Source organism: Oscarella lobularis, chromosome 10 (assembly GCF_947507565.1).
Source record: "Oscarella lobularis chromosome 10, ooOscLobu1.1, whole genome shotgun sequence".
Lineage (NCBI taxonomy): Eukaryota > Metazoa > Porifera > Homoscleromorpha > Homosclerophorida > Oscarellidae > Oscarella > Oscarella lobularis.
The window spans coordinates 1,060,316-1,076,753 of NC_089184.1; the positions used below are offsets into that span (position 1 = coordinate 1,060,316).

General features: G+C 46.4%; 6 protein-coding genes across 7 annotated transcripts; 2 read left to right on the forward strand and 4 right to left on the reverse strand.

Moving 5' to 3' along the window:
* Window positions 1–69: 69 nt before the first annotated feature.
* On the reverse strand, window positions 70–3,710 carry LOC136191751 (elongation factor 2b-like). The gene is made up of 15 exons (XM_065980164.1): window positions 3,595–3,710; window positions 3,427–3,447; window positions 3,181–3,374; window positions 2,896–3,077; window positions 2,394–2,836; window positions 2,249–2,335; window positions 2,006–2,194; window positions 1,776–1,948; window positions 1,588–1,726; window positions 1,307–1,534; window positions 1,063–1,247; window positions 847–1,015; window positions 602–784; window positions 408–540; window positions 70–348 (listed from the first exon to the last, which is right to left on the reverse strand). The coding sequence occupies exons 1-15, from the start codon at window positions 3,595–3,597 to the stop codon at window positions 155–157; spliced, it is 2,523 nt and encodes an 840-aa protein (XP_065836236.1). The 5' UTR covers window positions 3,598–3,710; the 3' UTR covers window positions 70–154.
* A 187-nt stretch (window positions 3,711–3,897) lies between these two features.
* On the reverse strand, window positions 3,898–5,759 carry LOC136191765 (pro-cathepsin H-like). The gene is made up of 13 exons (XM_065980182.1): window positions 5,688–5,759; window positions 5,575–5,621; window positions 5,348–5,459; window positions 5,222–5,292; window positions 5,061–5,168; window positions 4,926–5,012; window positions 4,819–4,874; window positions 4,687–4,768; window positions 4,566–4,634; window positions 4,407–4,513; window positions 4,310–4,350; window positions 4,167–4,254; window positions 3,898–4,112 (listed from the first exon to the last, which is right to left on the reverse strand). The coding sequence occupies exons 1-13, from the start codon at window positions 5,740–5,742 to the stop codon at window positions 4,043–4,045; spliced, it is 993 nt and encodes a 330-aa protein (XP_065836254.1). The 5' UTR covers window positions 5,743–5,759; the 3' UTR covers window positions 3,898–4,042.
* LOC136191769 (uncharacterized) lies at window positions 5,697–7,878 on the forward strand. 2 transcript variants are annotated; one of them, XM_065980190.1, is made up of 12 exons: window positions 5,697–5,858; window positions 5,904–5,946; window positions 6,001–6,103; window positions 6,160–6,276; window positions 6,332–6,379; window positions 6,434–6,496; window positions 6,551–6,766; window positions 6,839–6,927; window positions 6,981–7,108; window positions 7,158–7,469; window positions 7,554–7,641; window positions 7,701–7,878. In XM_065980190.1, the coding sequence occupies exons 1-7, from the start codon at window positions 5,798–5,800 to the stop codon at window positions 6,689–6,691; spliced, it is 576 nt and encodes a 191-aa protein (XP_065836262.1). In that variant the 5' UTR covers window positions 5,697–5,797; the 3' UTR covers window positions 6,692–6,766; window positions 6,839–6,927; window positions 6,981–7,108; window positions 7,158–7,469; window positions 7,554–7,641; window positions 7,701–7,878. The 2 variants fall into 2 exon arrangements, with proteins under 2 accessions (XP_065836262.1, XP_065836260.1); XM_065980188.1 differs by having other exon boundaries at window positions 6,858–6,927.
* Window positions 7,669–10,282, reverse strand: LOC136191754 (alpha-aminoadipic semialdehyde dehydrogenase-like). The gene is made up of 15 exons (XM_065980168.1): window positions 10,101–10,282; window positions 9,997–10,050; window positions 9,873–9,938; window positions 9,735–9,815; window positions 9,553–9,676; window positions 9,327–9,504; window positions 9,199–9,276; window positions 9,005–9,144; window positions 8,851–8,945; window positions 8,602–8,793; window positions 8,434–8,550; window positions 8,276–8,373; window positions 8,147–8,220; window positions 8,013–8,088; window positions 7,669–7,955 (listed from the first exon to the last, which is right to left on the reverse strand). The coding sequence occupies exons 1-15, from the start codon at window positions 10,254–10,256 to the stop codon at window positions 7,901–7,903; spliced, it is 1,584 nt and encodes a 527-aa protein (XP_065836240.1). The 5' UTR covers window positions 10,257–10,282; the 3' UTR covers window positions 7,669–7,900.
* A 915-nt stretch (window positions 10,283–11,197) lies between these two features.
* On the reverse strand, window positions 11,198–15,533 carry LOC136191750 (phosphatidylinositol 3-kinase catalytic subunit type 3-like). The gene is made up of 29 exons (XM_065980163.1): window positions 15,378–15,533; window positions 15,240–15,326; window positions 15,067–15,183; window positions 14,951–15,008; window positions 14,810–14,895; window positions 14,640–14,760; window positions 14,501–14,587; window positions 14,343–14,438; window positions 14,215–14,289; window positions 14,057–14,161; window positions 13,905–13,997; window positions 13,800–13,856; window positions 13,626–13,754; window positions 13,367–13,567; window positions 13,177–13,247; window positions 13,036–13,126; window positions 12,866–12,982; window positions 12,714–12,816; window positions 12,581–12,657; window positions 12,452–12,523; window positions 12,325–12,394; window positions 12,209–12,276; window positions 12,070–12,154; window positions 11,946–12,020; window positions 11,810–11,895; window positions 11,675–11,757; window positions 11,530–11,620; window positions 11,348–11,473; window positions 11,198–11,298 (listed from the first exon to the last, which is right to left on the reverse strand). Exons 1-29 carry the CDS (start codon window positions 15,446–15,448, stop codon window positions 11,284–11,286), a joined length of 2,613 nt encoding a protein of 870 aa, XP_065836235.1. The 5' UTR covers window positions 15,449–15,533; the 3' UTR covers window positions 11,198–11,283.
* On the forward strand, window positions 15,523–16,421 carry LOC136191773 (protein FAM72A-like). The gene is made up of 2 exons (XM_065980195.1): window positions 15,523–15,916; window positions 16,049–16,421. The coding sequence occupies exons 1-2, from the start codon at window positions 15,666–15,668 to the stop codon at window positions 16,287–16,289; spliced, it is 492 nt and encodes a 163-aa protein (XP_065836267.1). The 5' UTR covers window positions 15,523–15,665; the 3' UTR covers window positions 16,290–16,421.
* Window positions 16,422–16,438: the final 17 nt, after the last annotated feature.

Genomic DNA, 16,438 nt, shown 5'->3' on the forward strand with positions numbered 1-16,438 from the left:
GTCTCGTCTCGTGGGTTGCTCGCCACGCCCTGCGAATTATGAGCTATTTTGAGCTCACACACATAATAATAATACGCAAAAAAACGAGCGTTTATTTACGTGCTTTTTCTTCTACACGAAAATTGACTGTTTTGATTCGTCATTCACCCTCTTCTCACAATTTGTCGAAGAATTTCTCCAAGGGCGGCACGTTCTCGGACAAGCCCTTGCGTTTCCGGGTCACGGACACAATTCCAAACGGCTTCGACGTCGGCTCAAACGGATCGCCGGGCATCAGACTCCAATGATCGAAGACGCACTGCGGAAACGCCTGACCGCCCGTCTGCGAACGCAAATCAGCGGTGAAACCTAAACGAGAAAAAAAACAGACAGTCGCGTATTTATTATTCTACGTTTCGGCTGGTTACCAAACGACTCGTTCACAGGCAAGTTGGCCTTCACGACAAACATGGGAGTCCCAGAGACGCGCGCCTCTTCAAAAACGTGACCTCGTCGTCTGTTCAAAACGCCGTAAATTCCACCGACGGCCACTTCGGGGCACTGCAAGTAAGAGAAAAAGAGACCAGTCTTATTTTTTAATTTTTTGCTTTCGTTCACGCACCTGGATTTCCACGAGGTAGATGGGTTCCAAGAGTCTCGGCTTGGCCGTGAGCATGCAAGCGTAGAGAACGCGTCGCGCTGTCGGAATGATTTGACCGCCGCCGCGATGGATAGCGTCGGTGTGAAGAGTGACGTCGTGGATGTTGAAGCGCACGGCGCGAACGTTTTCCTCGCACAGGGGGCCCTGGGGGGGGGGGGGGGAGAAAACACGTCGATCTGTTTTTTCTTTCCCTGCGAGTTTCGTACTTCTTTTGTTGCCCATTGAAAACCGGCTACAACCGAATCCTTGATTTCGTTGAGATACTGGACTCCTTTCGTGCAATCGACGAGGAGATTGGCACCGGATGCTTCTGGTCCGAAGCACCAGATTTTTCTCGCTTCGGTCACGTCCCAGTCGAATTTGTCAGCCAAGAACCTGTAACGTCACTATATTGCAGTCTAAAACGTGTTGGTTTTACTTGCCTTGCTCTTGTTTTCGGATCCTGTCTCGGCGTGATGTCACCAGCATCGATTGCCTCAGGCACACCGTCAGGAAGAGGCGCCGCTTTGAGGAAGAGACGATTGTGCTTGTTGGGAGACTTTGACAGGCACATTCGATCCGACTCCTCGCTCACCGACTCGCGATAGCTCACAACCGGGTCAGATTTCTAGAGAAACGATTTCTCCCCTCATTGGCTCAAATAATTAAGAAAATGACGATGATGACCTTGAGAGGAATGCAGGCATGATCCTCTTCCAAGTCTTTCAAGCAGATTTCCAAGTGAAGTTCGCCGGCACCAGCGACGATGTGCTCGCCGCTTTCTTCGATGATGCATTGCACCATGGGATCAGATTTCGAGAGACGCTTCAATCCTTCGACGAGCTTGGGCAAATCGCTCGGATTTTTCGCTTCCACGGCAACGCGCACAACGGGAGAAACGGAGAATTTCATCACCTGAAAAAAAATTACATAGGAACATACACTCTGACGAAATTCTTTTCAATTACCTTCAGATTGTGAGCGTGCTCAAACGTTGTTATGGTTCCCGTCTTGACAAGATATTGATCGACGCCCACCAAGCCAACAATATTTCCGCAGGGCACGTCTTCGATTGGCTCCACGTAGCGACCCATCATCAGAATGGTTCTATGATCAAAAATCAACACGTGATTATATTAGAGTTTCTTATCCTCGCCTTTGAATGTTCTTCTGGTAGAGATCCTCTTTCTTTCCGGGCGTGTAATTCGGTCCCATGATGCGACACTTCATTCCCGTGGCAACAGTGCCCGCGAAAACGCGACCGAAGGCGTAGAAGCGACCCTTGTCGGACGTGGGCACCATCTTGGAAATGTACATCATCAAATGACCCTAAAACAAAGACCAACAGTCACGCAATCAGCTCAAGACAATAAAAATCATCGATACCTTCGGGTCACAGTTCTTGATGGCAACGGCAACGGCATCGTCATGAGGACCTTCGTACAGCATTTCCATTCTGTACTTCTGAGCTGTGATTGGAGACGGCAGGTGAATGGTTATCATTCCAAGGAGCGTATCGCCAGCAGGAAGCCACTGGCGCATAATCGCCTTCAGCAAAGGCTTTCCTTCCTTATCCTAAAAAAATTCTATCATATCTTGCGGCGGCGGCAAAAGGTATTCATTTCTTACTCGATCGTCAGCCGACAATTTGATGTTGAGTTTTTCGAGCAGCTTCGCTGTCAAGTCTTTCTTCAGATTCATCACAGCGTCAAACATCTAGAAAAGGACGTAGAAGAAAAGTCTTTTTATCTCACTTCTACATCTCTCGCTAGACCTTGAATATGGGATCAAGCACAAATTGATTGAACCCGCGAATGGATCCCTCATCCTGCGAGCTGGTCCACTTCTTCGTCTTCGGATTATAGAAATTGTCGCCCCAGAAACGACGCATCAACTTCTTCGGCTCGATTTTCAACTTCGCCGCATAGATCTCGGAGAACTCCTTGAGCGAAAAGGCCCAGCCGTGAAGACCGGATCCGAATCCGACCGTTCCCCGAACGGGATCGACCATGATGTCGCCCATGGGTCCGTCCTCGTCGCCGTACGTCGCAATAATAGCGTTGATGCTCTCGACGATGCGCTGAAACGTCTGATAGAGATCTTCCTGCTCGAGCTGCAGCTCCAGAAGAGCGCGATCCATTTTATTCATGAAGACGACCGGTTTGATGCGTTCGGCGATCGCCTGACGCAGAACCGTTTCCGTTTGAACGCAAACGCCTGGAGAAAAGAGTTCCTCAAAGGAAGCCCCGATTTGAAATAATTTAATTTTTGAGTACCGCTGACGCAATCGACGACGACGAGAGCGCCGTCCGTGACGCGTAGGGCCGCCGTCACTTCGGAGGAGAAGTCCACGTGACCCGGAGAATCAATGAGATTGATGAGAAAGCCCTTTCCGTCGCGCTGCTGTACCACCCAATCGAGATCCTTGTCGGCCATTTCGTAGTAGAGTGAAATTGCGCTGTCGAGAGAGAGCGATTACCGGTATTCGCTTATTGTTACGGCAGATTTTTTGTATACAAAATGCCGCCGTAACACCTTTTCTTCCCCCCCCCCCCCCTTACGTCGACTTGATTGTAATGCAACGTTCCTGTTCGTCTTTGCGCGTGTCCGTGTAGCGCGTGTCGCCCGCGCGCGAATCGGCGATGATGCCCGCTTTGCTGACGAGCGAATCGGTCAGCGTCGATTTGCCGTGATCGACGTGAGCGATGACGGACATGTTGCGAATGTTCGCTCGCTTGTCCATGATTTCGCGTACCTAGAGGCGTCGCGCGTTCGTGCCGCGACGACGATTCGAGTTCGGTTCTTACCTGGTCGATAGTAAAGCGCACCTGAGCGAGAAAAAGAGGGTTGTTAGTCTTGCGGTCGGAGGCGACAATCGCGTCGCATCTCGGCGATCGTCGCGCCTAGGCGTCCTTCGCGGCGACGTGGAGTCGCCTAAGGACTTCTACTGTGTGCTCTAAGTCCGTGGGGCTCACCATGATCGGTTCTTTGCAGTCAACGATGGGACCCAACGAACGGTGATGGTTTCTCGTGGACGGTCACGATGAGAGAGACTGATCATACGGGAGTCGTGTGAGGTCACTCGTTCGCGATGTCACGCAACCCTATAATGACGTCAGTTCATTTATTCACTACGCAGAGACCCGCAAAATATCAATTGACAATATGATGGCAATAGCCCAGGCTTCAATCGAACGCGTGAGTGCAGGGAGTAAACTATACTCTCTTACCAACTACTGGAATACAATCTCTGATGACGGCAAACGACTGGTCGCAGATCATTTAGTGACGCTTCAGGTGCGCCGACCTTCCGTGAAAATGACAACTAGAGAGACTGATCGTATGAGAAAACGGCACTCACAAACATACATAACATACAAACGTTGACATAAAATACAAGCTCACATTTACGCAACTAAGCGCTTAGACAATAGGATAGGAAGCACATTCTGCCAAGCCACACATATTCGTTCCTCGTTCCATCCAAAAATACCTGTTGAGACAACATCATTAGTACTAACTGGAAATTTCTCTCGACGGTCTTCACCCGTTCATTCCCCATGATGCACCCCAAGAATTCTTCACAATCCAGTACTTCTGTCCGTCATCCGTTTCGCCATAGCCGACGGCAAGAACTAAAAACGTAGGCAATGTACCAAAGGGAGTGTATCTGGATAAAGAACTGTGCACCAGCGTGATTGACTGATGATGCGTCTTTGTGACATTCGTCGCTAACAAGAAGTCAATTTCTTCAATTCTTGGAGTCGCTTTCCTTTAAAAGTATTACCTCTTATACACGCCTTTTTTGTAGCTCGAGAAGTCTTTCACTACGTCGTAAGCAATGCTGACTGGTCCATTCAATGCAACACATCTAACTATTTCCTCTTCATCTCCCTAATCAATAAACGTATCAGCCACTTTATGACTATACATGAAAATAAAGCACTTTGGTAATGTTGAATGAAGATTTAACAGTAGCAGCAACTTTGCTGAGATTGAACTTACACTTGGAATCCTAAATAGAACATAATTTAGATTCTTTCTTTGATTTTGAACTAGAGAATCACCTTGCCTACGTAAGGATAGTCTTCCTCTGATTCAATGCCTTTGTTGTAATGAATGTACTCAAAAGCGTGAGAAGGCAAACCTCTTTCGTACATAATATAGTGAAAAATAAAATTCCGTCGGTTACTGTTTACCCGTCACATCCGTTGTTATCAAAATTACCGGCACAATCAACCAAATTCTGCTCAGACTAAATAGCAATGTAAAATGTTTAGAAAAAAGTATGAGCACCGGTACCTACCAATGACACCAGATCTCCTGTTGCCAAAGCATGATGGCATTCCAAAGCACCAGTTGTGGAAAATGTCCAGCAACTTCCACACCTCCCCTAAGTCCACATCTAAAATAATTGAAATTTCCTCCTTGTTCAAAGCACCTGGTTCTTTACAGGCGTGACAATGCCTCTTGTCCTCCAATCAATTGACCTCGGCAAGTTTGCGTGATAACCAACGTGGAGTCCTTGGTGATTCGTTGCTGAGCAATTCTTTGCGTGTGTGTAGTTGTTACATGGGGCATTGCTCATCCCTCCTGACTTACCTGAGGGCTTGTGATAAGATAAAATTTCTTGAATTCCTCAAATTCCATATCCGAGAAGGCATTCAAGCCTCCTACACACCGTCACGCTATCACTCCTCCCTACTCTCTGTCTATAGGCAGTCGTACTTTCGTAACTGGTTCCATTTTTGGCGTTGTGTTCGTTAATTTCAGCGAGATTTCTCTCGAAAATTTTCTCGCGCTTCAGCAGCTCTTCCTTTGTTTCGTAGCTCTTATTGTGCTAGTGTAGGTTGGAATTACGACTAGATCCGGTGAGTCATCGGGGCGACCGCGTTGGAGTGCAACTCCAACGCAGCTGTACTAGCTTCGCGGAACAAGAGAGCGGGGTAGCTAACCTCTTTCATCCACTTCAGAAACGATTCGCTGCGGACATCCTGCGCACCTGAATAAGAGCAGTTTCTAGCTGTAGCCTAGTTGTAGCCTAGCTGCATGCACAAAATTGTCGTACAAACGGGTCCTAGAGCAATTGCAAACGCCAAAAGGAACGGCAGTCGACTGGCCATTGTTCTTTTTGTCCGGGTCCTACCAAGTGTGGCAACACCTAGCTTGGCAACCGCAATGAATGATTTGATAGAAATCGCTGAAAAACAAGTCATTGGAGAATCAAAAGAAAAAACAGGTATCCTATTCTGCAACCTAAGCCCAATATTTGTCTGCTCTCTAGGCGTTTTGCTTCTACTGCTAAAATCGCTCGAATTTGATGCAAAGTACAAACACGGCAATATTTACTGCCAAATCACTCAATAATGGCTTTGATATAGTAATCTAGAGTCGGAAGCCTTCATTGAAGCGACTGTAGGAGGTCACTTCCTGTCCCGTTGCCCAACCAACTCTTTACCATGCGCGAAACACGCCTTATTAACTGTACATGCGCTAAAATTTAGTTTACATTTGGAACATTCATTCGTGACACTGTACAGGTCGACCCAGACGCGAGAAGTTCCGATTTTGTCCGACTAGGCCTTACAAAACTATCGGAATTCGGCAATGATTTTGAAAATTTAGCGAAAGGTGACGTAGAATGTAACTTCGCTGAGGTCTGATAAACATACCAGCAGCAACGTCATAAAATACTACGAGTACTTCAATTAGACTAGCGAATTGCAAAGAAATGTGGAGCTGCGCAATTCCAGCAACGAGGTACCATGATAAAAAACACATGCACCAAAGTGCCTTCGTGAAGAGAAAGTGTAGGTAGTAGCAACCGTGGATCTCTTCGTCAAATTCTTTGACGGATCGTTTGGCTACTCTCACAAAGTAAGTCAAACTATATAAACCATGCTTTTTACAATTAATTAATAGTCTGCGCAGCCAACCTTTAGATCTACCGACGAAGTACGTTACTGTCTCTTTCCACGAATAATATCAACTGATCCAAGATTGGATCATAACGGGCGAGTTTTGTCAGAACTAGAAGTTTCTACGTCTTTTCTAGCTGTCCATGTAGACTAATTCTTTTTCCTCAACGTGTCAGCCATCCTCCTTGGATTCCATTTAAAAATAAAGCCACTCTTAGCTACGCTAAAGGTAGCGTTATTGAATGCTACTAATCAGAAACCTATAATTTTGTTTATTATTGCTACGTGTACATTCAAACAGAAAAACTCAATTTTTGCAGATAGTCAAGACAACCGAGGACCAATCTTGCATTCAAGCCTAGTTCGTACTAGTACCACCGTCAGTAAAAGGTGAGGAACCATTAGGTTTTTTTTTAAAAAATAATTTTGTTCGTTGTAAGCAGACTACAACGTCTGAGGGAAAATCTCGACAAACAAACTTGCAAAGACCAGAGGTTGCAATTCTTAGCAGAAGTTGTAACGGGAGAGTTGGAATTCGAAGACAAAACACCCGAACCCCAGTTTCTCACAGGTTAGATGGTACTGTACGTAGACGTCTAATGATTTACAAATGACAATAGCTGATGGGTCCGAGTCAAGTGCAAGTAGAGTCGTAATACTACGTCCCTTGCAGCATGAACGCAGCCATCAGAGTGGTGACCGTCTGACGGCAAAAATCACGAGGAACCAATAGTGTTCTGCTGCACGTACGTCATAGATTTAGCATATGACATACGCCACTCGTGTATTAGATTAGCGAGACGCGTGAGAACGCTGCACTCGACTGCTGCGCACGGCAAAAACAATTCTAGCGAGCTTTTAGAACGCTAATTCTCTGTTAATCAAAACCAAAAATGTGCAAGTGGTCTTCTGGCTGTGGTTCCAGTTCAACTGTAAGGCCACTGATTGACCTCTGAGCCACCACGGCCAAATTTAAGACCCCCCGGGCGACTATTCACTCGATCGCCTTCCTATAGATGAATTGCAAAAGCTGTGGCACGGTTATGTGCAAGCAATGCCATCGCAACATTGCTGACGGGACCCCAGTTCTTGCGGGCAATGCAGGTACACAAACAACTACATTACGAGGCGCTCGATCAGGCAACGTATCCTAATTCACGAAGGGGCATGCGGAAAATGCAAGAAGAACTTTCGCTAAGGGACAAGGCAGCTTCAGCAAACAAAACGAGACTTACTGGAAAACGAAATGCTGGCTGGCTGGTTGCATGCATGGCTTTTACGTACTAGCTGCACGTGTTTGGCAAGAAAGCGTTTAGGTAACATTCGATGTGCCTGAAAGCACCGCACAGTGCATGCCATCGCCTCAGCCAAACTGAATTCCCTGAGCTAACGGGAGGTCCTTTCCGTAGTTGATTGTGCTACATATGCGAGAACAGTGCTATACCTCCGTCCCTGGGTCAAACAAACCCCCTTACCACGTAGATCGCCGCATGTACTGTTTCCATGCGTCGCTGCCGGATTCTCTGCCGCCACCAGAGTGCTTTTCTCCGCCTGGTCAGAGAGAACGCACGTCAGTGAAACAAAGCGTTGTCTCGAGGGAGTTGCTAACCGAAGGCTCCACCTATCTCGGCTCCGCTTGTAGGGATGTTCACGTTCACAATACCGCAGTCGGAGCCACGAGGACTGTGAAGTCAAACGCTTAGAAAATACGACACTACTGATGCGAGGACACGCGTACCCAAGCCAGCGAAATATCTGGCCAACGTCTTTCGTAAAGAGACTGCTCGTGAGTCCCTGGTCGACTTCGCAATTCCATTCGATTGCTTCTTCAAGATCCTGAATATTAGCGAAAAAGGATGATTAGAAATTGCACGTAACAGATCAAAGCAATTTCACCTTGAATTTCAAAACGTAAAGTATGGGAACAAACGTCTCTCTCTGAACCATAGGATGACCGTGATCCAAACCGGTAACGATCGTCGGCTCAACGTAAAATCCAGGTCTATCTATCACCTAGAACACACGTGACAGCGCACTTTTTTAATCAAAAATCGATTCCTTTACCTTTCCACCGTATTCAACTTTGCCGCCTGACTGTTTTGCTTCGTCGATAGTCTTCACAAACGCGTCGACGGCTTCTTTTGAGTGCAACGGCCCGTAGAGCGTTCCCTCGTCGATCGGGTCCCCAATCCTCACTTGACCGTAAGCGTTTTTCAATTGACGAACCACTTCGTCGTAGACACTTTCGTGGAGAATCTTATGGGTGAGGGAAAATCAGATCTATAAGCAAAGCCTCGCGCCAAAAATTCAAACCAATCGTCTGGTTGTCGTGCAGCGTTGACCAGCCGTTCCCACAGCCGCAAAAAGAACGGACGGGACGACGAGATCCAGATCAGCATCGTCATTGACTAGGAGTACAAAAAAATTACCAAAAATTTTTGAATAGAAAAGTCTCCCTCCCTCTAACCAATAATTGCATTGTTGCCACCCAGTTCAAGTAGCGACTTTCCAAATCGCTTCTGAACCTCGACGCCAACTTCGTTTCCGACCTTCGTACTTCCCGTAAAAGAGAGCAAGTCGATTCGCTTGTCCTTTGACATTGCCTGCCTAGAAACGGTTCAAGAGCTCAAGAGCCCAAAGCAACGTTTATTGACTCTATACCCTATAGACGCTCCCCCACACAGAGAACTGCACACTGCAGGAGATATATCATTGGCTTTGAAAACGCTCTCCATAATCCTTCGAGATGACGTCGTATTAGCGAAAAAACTAATTGGATGCAATCTGACCTCGTTATGGCAACGGATACAAGCGGCACACTGGGAGCTCCTTTCCACAGGCAGCTATTGCCGCACACAAGAGCTAGGCTATTGTTCCAGCCATACACTGCAATAGGAAAATTAAAGGCTGTTATGATTCCAACGATCCCCAAAGGATTCCACTGCTCAAGCAAAGCGTGACCGGGCCCTAGAAGGCGATATATGAGAAAGAGTATGCAGAATGTGAATGATTTACTTTCTGAAGGCAAGACTTTTCCTGCGAACATGCGAGAGAGTCCAACTGCGTAGTCGCACATATCAATGTACTCCTGCACTTCTCCCACTCCTTCAGGAAATATCTTTCCGACCTCCAGTGACAGCTAACGAACAGGAGGAAATATTATTTCTGAAAGAAAATTTTTGACCTATACTCTTTACTAGTTTCCCAAGAAGATCTCTCTTTTCTCGAAGTGCCTGTCCAATTTGCCTGACAATTTCACCTCGCTTGGGACCAGGCACCTATCAACAAATTGACTATGTATCACCGTGGATCATCTGCTGCGTTTCTTTCCTGACCATCATCCACTCTTTGGACGCCAATTGCGCAGCTACAACCGCTCGTTCATAATCCTTACTATCCGCCTGGAAAACACGTCAGAGTCACTTAGTGGAGCGCTGTCTACCGAAGGGGAACCCGTACCTGAGTTACGCGAGCTATAGGCTCGCCGTTTGCAGGACAGAATGAGGTGATAGCCTAATTTTTTTCCTATTCCAGCGTTGCTTGATTATTTTCAGGCGACTAACCTCTCCGTTGCCTCCCCATGTCCCCGTAAAGACTCCTGGATTATCTCGAGCGAGGCCCAGCTCTTTCAGCCATCCATACTTCGGGTTTTCGATAAGGTAAGACGACAAGGCGCGCCATCGAGTCGAGTTGAAGCGAGAAAACGCTTGTCGATACATTTTTGCAGGGGCGCACGCGAGTCGGACGTGACGTTTGGCGACGTCACCGCAACTAATTAGCCACGTGATCCCGCTAAACCAATGATGGCGTTTGCTGACTCGGCGGGCCGTTCAAAGGCATCGCGCAGCACCGATTTCCTTCAGTTGCGGCCGAGGGTGGATGCGTCGTGGATCTCTGCGTCGTTTTCCTTGACGGATTGGCTCGGGGGAAGACAAAAGGCAAGTCCTGGATCGTCGGATCGGCGTGGCCCACGGGTAATTCCGTGCCGGAGCCCCTAGGCAGGGCGATGGGGGGCTTATGCCTCGGTTTACGCACTGGGATTTAACGATCGCTAAAGTCTTATTGTTGCCAATAAGCACGGCTCACGTTAGGCACGAGTGAGCACGGCTTAGAGGGGGTGTTCAACCATGGCCTGGTTGCCGGCACTTTTCTCACCCGATGGCACGATTAGACCGAGGATGATCTGGCCCAGGAGAATTCGATTCGGGCATTGCACTGCCTTTCCTGTCGACTCCTACAAACAGTAGTCAACCGCTCTCCACCTCCACAAGTCCCGGTTCTTCTCATGGAACATGTACCGAAGGATTTGATACCAGCGCGCCGGGGTTTCGGTACAGGGGCCGACTCTCATCCAGGCGGGTACTGCTTGGGGTGGCTGAGGACGTCGCGACTCGCCCTAAATTTTTGGAACGGGTGGTCATCGCTTTGCGGTGGCTGCCTTGAGCTACGAAGCGTCCGAACCTCCTCGCGGTGTAGCTTGGGTTAACGCTAATACGGACGCACATAAAAAGGTACGTACGAAGACAGATTGGCAGAATACTAACTTCTTTTTTACGTAGGCAGAATGGCTATTCTTCACGCCTTAGCGGCGAACAAAGCGACTGAATTTTTGATGCCGAGGAAAAAAGAATACCGTGAATATAACGATGTTGACGAACGTTGAAACTTTCCTTTTTTTGCACGAGAGTTTAGTCTTTATTTATTTATTATATACAAGCATGCAAACGTTTCTTTTCTTTTTTTCCATTATTTCCGCCAATACTATGTAGAAAAGAATAAAGATTGATCTCCTTTTGGGTTTATAAACTACCTGAGCCCACTTGTGAATTCTCTCCACCATAACAGCAAACATGGCATTGACGCTTTCATCGATCAAAGACTGAAAAAATTGGATAGCTTGCTCCTCAGACAAATCCAAACAAAATTTATCCTGCACCTGACGTAACAGCAATGAATGATTGTTCTCAAAAAATCTAGCAAATCAGACCCTACTTTCTTTACAGCCTTGTCAGGTTCAATAGCAATATCTTGCACATTTGTGTGCACCATCAGAGAAAATAAATTGAGAAAGAGATTGGCAGACCTGTACAGAGAGACTATTATTATTTCAGGTTGATCTATTTCATGTGTATTGCACCTTCTTAGTATGAGAAAAGCGTTGAAGCAGTGCTCACGAAAACGCTTGAAATCCTGACTCGCTTGACCACCCATCGCTTCCACCTTTTCTCGGAATACCGTCTAGGATTATTGAAGAGAAAAGTAATGAACTTGCCATTTCTTTGCAGAGTTTCATTGGAGGGGGAAGTGGCTTCGGATCTCGACCAAGAATATATCCAAAATCAATGTGAAATAAACGACCTAAATTGCAGAAATAGAAATACAGTTTCAAACGAAGGCCATTGACTCACCATCAGAAACGAGTAAAAGATTATCCAGATGTCTGTCTCCGATGCCCAATAAGTACGTTATTACACAGTATCCAGCTAAAGTACAAACTTGAAAGACTTAACAAACGCCATTTTTTCTTCTCACCACAACTTTTGACGTATGTGTCCATTACCTCTTGAGCAATTCCGTGAGAAGTCACTTCACTGGGAGCACACTTTCGAAAATAATCCTGCGAAGCGAAAAAAACAGTTATGCGCTAGAAAGCAACAGGCAGTTTCTTCACCTGAATTGTGCCCCATTTGGCCAGTACTTCGGCAACAGCGTGAACATTGGGCACGCACTCAATAAATCCTGCAATAGCAACGACTGAGTCACAGGATGAAAAACAATGCTTTTTACCATTGCTTGTACTGGTTGCCAAAGCTCTGTATGGCGTCAATTTCAAGTCTAAATTTTCACGTCTGAGCAGCTAGGTAAGAGAAGTGAAAAACTCACAGAAAAGCACACTCCATAGCCACTAACTAACCTTGTCCATTAGTTTTAGGACTTGAAGAATTAATTGATCCTGACGTAGATCATCGCCATTTTTGAAAATAACCTATAGAAGGCGAAACTTCAGACAGATGAACAAGTAGCAGACTGTCTCTATCTCTACATCATATTTTTCATTCTTATCCGTTCGAAACGAAATTTTTATAGGCATCAAGGCGCTCTTGAAAACGTGAGCTTCCTCTACAAAGTAGCAAAAGACGCATACACAAGCAGTCCATCCGTTCCTGTGACCTCACCTGCGATTATTCCTGTAACCTTTACTTCTGGATCGACGGGCAAAGGAAGTGGATCAAAAGACTTCAGAGCTTCGACATCTAGCAGAGATTTGAGCATCTCGATCTAATAGAAATCCCCACCTATAACAAAAGTAAACTTTTCCTCAACAAACCCTTTTAGGCCGGCTTTCTCGCGACGTCGATAGCTTGCGAGCGATGCCCACTAGTTGATCGACGAGATTGCGCTGTCGTTTGATCATGATTCGATACTTGTGACTCTCTTGATTGCCCTGAATTAGAGAACCCTTCGTTTCCCCCGGTCTATGAATAAGTCCCCTCTTGCCTCTTTCAACGCCAAGAGAAGATTCTTCGAAAGCAAAAGGTACTTCTCCGCAACTTTCCGGTCTTCGTTGTCGCATTCCACTTGAACGTACCTATCCAAACGCGCGTGCAAATCCAGAAAAATCGCAGCGTACATCCATACCAATAGAGATAGTTTGCAATAAGCCTATCAGAACACGCTCTTGATACCAAAAATGGCCCGAGTTTGGCCGTCTAAAGGCAGACCATTTTAGACCTTATCTATAGAGTGCATGCATAATATTCCGTCATGCAATCATTTAATTATATCAGAACCAAAGGCCCTTATTTTTGATACTACATCCCCCCCTTGCCTCTTCTTCGCGTAAAGACGGGTAGCTTGATTCTTGCGGCTCTTCGAGAAGTGCGACGCCGAGAGGATCGCTTCCCGTCGGCACTGCTCTCTCTTCGCCGTCGCCATAGTGAGCCGTAGACGCCTTGGCGGACATCGGTTCGTCTTCGAGTTCCTCGTATCGCAGCGCCGCGACCAGTTGAAGCAAATAGAGTAAAAGATCCTGCTCCCCCGGCTCCCTTTGAATACGTACCCAAAAAATAATTAATCTTCTTCTGTACCTCGTTTGATGCTTGAGCTAATCGAGAAACGCCGTACTGCCGAACACAGGTCTGTTCAAATTGACTGGAGAACAATTCCAAAGCGTCTTCGACGTCCATTGGCTCCCAGACGTCAATCATTTTTATTGCCTTGAAGACACAGTAAATACTATACGAGTCTATTGCCTATATTACCTCTTCGGCTTCCTGCTTCGTTTCCCACTGAACGCACTTGAGAAACTTCGTCAGAGCCTGCTCCCAAATAAGCGCCCTAGACTTATCAAAATAACGAAAACTCGCCTTTTGATGAAGAGACAGATAGTATCTAAATTTCCAAACGTAATCCTGTTCGTCAGAAGAGAGCGTTTGCGTCGACGGATACTTCATTAAAGCCTAGAAAAAGAAAAAAACGTAAAAGGACGTGTACAAACTTTCAATTCAATAAAACTTACATTGAGCAAATCTCTAACCATAGAATTAGGCTTCAGTTCCTTCGCAACGGGTCCATGACGCAAACTGCGAGTCAACTTATGGTGTTTATTTTCGACGACATTCTCCTACAGGATATATGCAAGTCGATTGAGTAATGAACCCACGACTCCTTTGTTACTCTAAATATATCCGGATCTGGTACGGGAATGATTTCGCGCTTCTCCTGAATGGTGTCTTGGAGAACGTCGCCATTCTAACGACAGGTAAGCACGTCGCGATTTCTTCCCACAGTCCCAAACGCCTCACTTGTTCGTAAAACACAACCGTGTAGTCGATTTGGTCTGAACGGAATTCCGGAAATTCGACGACGAGGAAAAAGTTTTTTGCATTTTGTTTACTCTTCTACTCGTACAAAAACCAAAGTGCGCGGCTAAATTATCGCTAAAAAAGACGATTTGGCTCACCTCTTTCTCTTCTTCGATCTTGCAAGTCGTACGTCTATCGAGCCAATCCATTTCCACCAATCTTCCTTTCAAATATTTCTTTTCCAGCTGAAGCAATAAGAGTCCTTGTCTGAGTCAAAATATGATTCCATATGTTTACCTTCAAAAATCTTTCTAGCTTCTCTGCAACTGTCCGATCGACTTCACCAGACGTCTGCAACCCGAACAAACTTCCGTTTTCCGGGTGCACAACGAGATGATAAACGCCACATCGCAAAACCCTGTACGACATCCCAACTATTATCTCTTCCACCCAAAGCCTTTGCATACCCATCTTCATCAAACAGAGGAATTTTGGCAGTGCCAACTTTCAAACTCTTTCCGGCGCTGTAAACGTCATATACAGAAAATACGATCTTGAAAGAAGAGAAATAAAATATTGACAATTCAGAGCGCACGGAGAGAGATTACCTGTGCTCTAAAAGGAATGTCCTTGTACTTGATAGGCATTGAAATCCATTCATTCCAACTGAATTAGATAGAGCCTTTAGTTTTTCTGAGACCCGCCTGTCTTGTCTTTTATATACCTCCAACCGGTCGAAAAGGGCTTGAAAGAAGTCTGCATTGGAAGTGAAATGAGCTCTTCTTGTCCATCGCTGTTTACGTTGACGACTTGACAGAGAACGAAGAGATTCGGACACGAGCTGGTGGACAGCAGTTCGAGAACGTTTTTTCGGTCGACGACGAGCATTTCTCTTACCTTTTCCAGAAGCCGGAAAACTTCAGTTCGGGATTATCGAGAATCGCCTGAAAGTTCGTCTTCTCTTGCTTGCCTTCGAGCGTGCCTCTATAAAAGCGAGGTCGCGCCTTTGCAGAACGACTCGCGCGACTGCCATACACTTTCAATCGAAGGTTCAGATCGATGTCGCAGCTGTAAATGTACGAAAAGCGGTCAGATTGGGCGAACATGGCTTAAAACTGTGACGTCGTCAAAACGCATCCGGGATCTCCTGATAAAAAACAAGTTGCAACGTCGAAAATTCGTCTAGTCGAATGCTGAAAGCAGTCAGATTGAGCGCGCACGGTCGAGACTTGAGGCGCAAAAACAATAACATCACTTCAAACACAAATGGAAATCCGGGAACCCCCATAGCCATAGCGAAAGTCGCCAACGGTACCGTGTTGAATGTCCTCGACCGAATACTGCGGTCTGTCGAGTTCCTTCAAGGATAGACCTGTCGTCTGTCTTTTCTGCAACTGCTGCACCAGCTGCATTTGCGATCGGGGAGTTCGAGCGCGGCTCGTTGCGAAAGCGGACGCGAACGAGGAGTATTTCTCCACCGATCTTCCGTCGGGCGCTCGCCTGCGTCTCGTCAATGCCGAATACGTAACGGGAAATTGCCTGTGTCGATTGAGAGACGTGGCATGCCAGGCTTGGTGAGAAAAACAGTGCAGACTCGGTCCCTCGAGTTTTAGTGACGTAAACGTTTTCTGGCAATCCCCTAATCATATTTCGATATTAGTCTGCGGTTAGATCGGTCCAAAAATGTTGTTTACCTGTTTTTTTAGTGGAAGTATTGTTGGTTATCACGTGCTGAAGGCGTGCCGTCCGTGCCTGCGAGCGTCGCACAACGGTCACTATTGGATCTTTAAGCCCGGCGCGGTTTACGCTCAAGAACGACTCGTCTACGAGGGAGACCGCGGCGTTGACGTGATGTCTTGGAGGATCATCCTTGGCCAAGACGCTACCAGGTCTGACAAAGACGTCAGTGACGACGACGATGACGACTATGCTGGCTGGTGTAGATAGTAGTTTTTCGTAGAGACATATCTTATTTGAATAAGCATTCACTTCTTTCTCTATTAAAGATTAATCAATCACTGGTAAAGTACATCTTTTTGAGCTCGACTCACTTATAATATAATTAAAGTAGCTCTTGAGCCAACCCATCTCTCTCC

What these genes read in the sequence shown, in the direction of transcription:
- LOC136191751 (XM_065980164.1), bottom strand. An exon ending in GATCCGAAAACAAGAGCAAG is followed by an intron (nt 1,016 to 1,062) that starts GCAAGTAAAACC and finishes GTGACGTTACAG; the next exon opens with GTTCTTGGCTGACAAATTCG. An exon ending in GCCTGTGAACGAGTCGTTTG is followed by an intron (nt 349 to 407) that starts GTAACCAGCCGA and finishes TTTCTCGTTTAG; the next exon opens with GTTTCACCGCTGATTTGCGT.
- LOC136191765 (XM_065980182.1), bottom strand. Translation starts at nt 5,742, where the DNA reads ATGGCCAGTCGACTGCCGTTCCTTTTGGCGTTTGCAATTGCTCTAGGA. An exon ending in AAAAAAGGCGTGTATAAGAG is followed by an intron (nt 4,351 to 4,406) that starts GTAATACTTTTA and finishes ACTTCTTGTTAG; the next exon opens with CGACGAATGTCACAAAGACG. An exon ending in ATCATCAGTCAATCACGCTG is followed by an intron (nt 4,255 to 4,309) that starts GTGCACAGTTCT and finishes CTACGTTTTTAG; the next exon opens with TTCTTGCCGTCGGCTATGGC.
- LOC136191769 (XM_065980190.1), top strand. Translation starts at nt 5,798, where the DNA reads ATGAATGATTTGATAGAAATCGCTGAAAAACAAGTCATTGGAGAATCA. An exon ending in TAGAATGTAACTTCGCTGAG is followed by an intron (nt 6,277 to 6,331) that starts GTCTGATAAACA and finishes TACTTCAATTAG; the next exon opens with ACTAGCGAATTGCAAAGAAA. An exon ending in TGCGCAATTCCAGCAACGAG is followed by an intron (nt 6,380 to 6,433) that starts GTACCATGATAA and finishes GAGAAAGTGTAG; the next exon opens with GTAGTAGCAACCGTGGATCT.
- LOC136191754 (XM_065980168.1), bottom strand. Translation starts at nt 10,256, where the DNA reads ATGTATCGACAAGCGTTTTCTCGCTTCAACTCGACTCGATGGCGCGCC. An exon ending in GTATCCGTTGCCATAACGAG is followed by an intron (nt 9,277 to 9,326) that starts GTCAGATTGCAT and finishes GTCATCTCGAAG; the next exon opens with GATTATGGAGAGCGTTTTCA. An exon ending in CGAGATAGGTGGAGCCTTCG is followed by an intron (nt 8,089 to 8,146) that starts GTTAGCAACTCC and finishes CTCTCTGACCAG; the next exon opens with GCGGAGAAAAGCACTCTGGT.
- LOC136191750 (XM_065980163.1), bottom strand. Translation starts at nt 15,448, where the DNA reads ATGTTCGCCCAATCTGACCGCTTTTCGTACATTTACAGCTGCGACATC. An exon ending in CCAAATGGGGCACAATTCAG is followed by an intron (nt 12,155 to 12,208) that starts GTGAAGAAACTG and finishes TTCGCTTCGCAG; the next exon opens with GATTATTTTCGAAAGTGTGC. An exon ending in CTGACAAGGCTGTAAAGAAA is followed by an intron (nt 11,474 to 11,529) that starts GTAGGGTCTGAT and finishes CTGTTACGTCAG; the next exon opens with GTGCAGGATAAATTTTGTTT.
- LOC136191773 (XM_065980195.1), top strand. Translation starts at nt 15,666, where the DNA reads ATGTCCTCGACCGAATACTGCGGTCTGTCGAGTTCCTTCAAGGATAGA. An exon ending in GACGTGGCATGCCAGGCTTG is followed by an intron (nt 15,917 to 16,048) that starts GTGAGAAAAACA and finishes CTGTTTTTTTAG; the next exon opens with TGGAAGTATTGTTGGTTATC.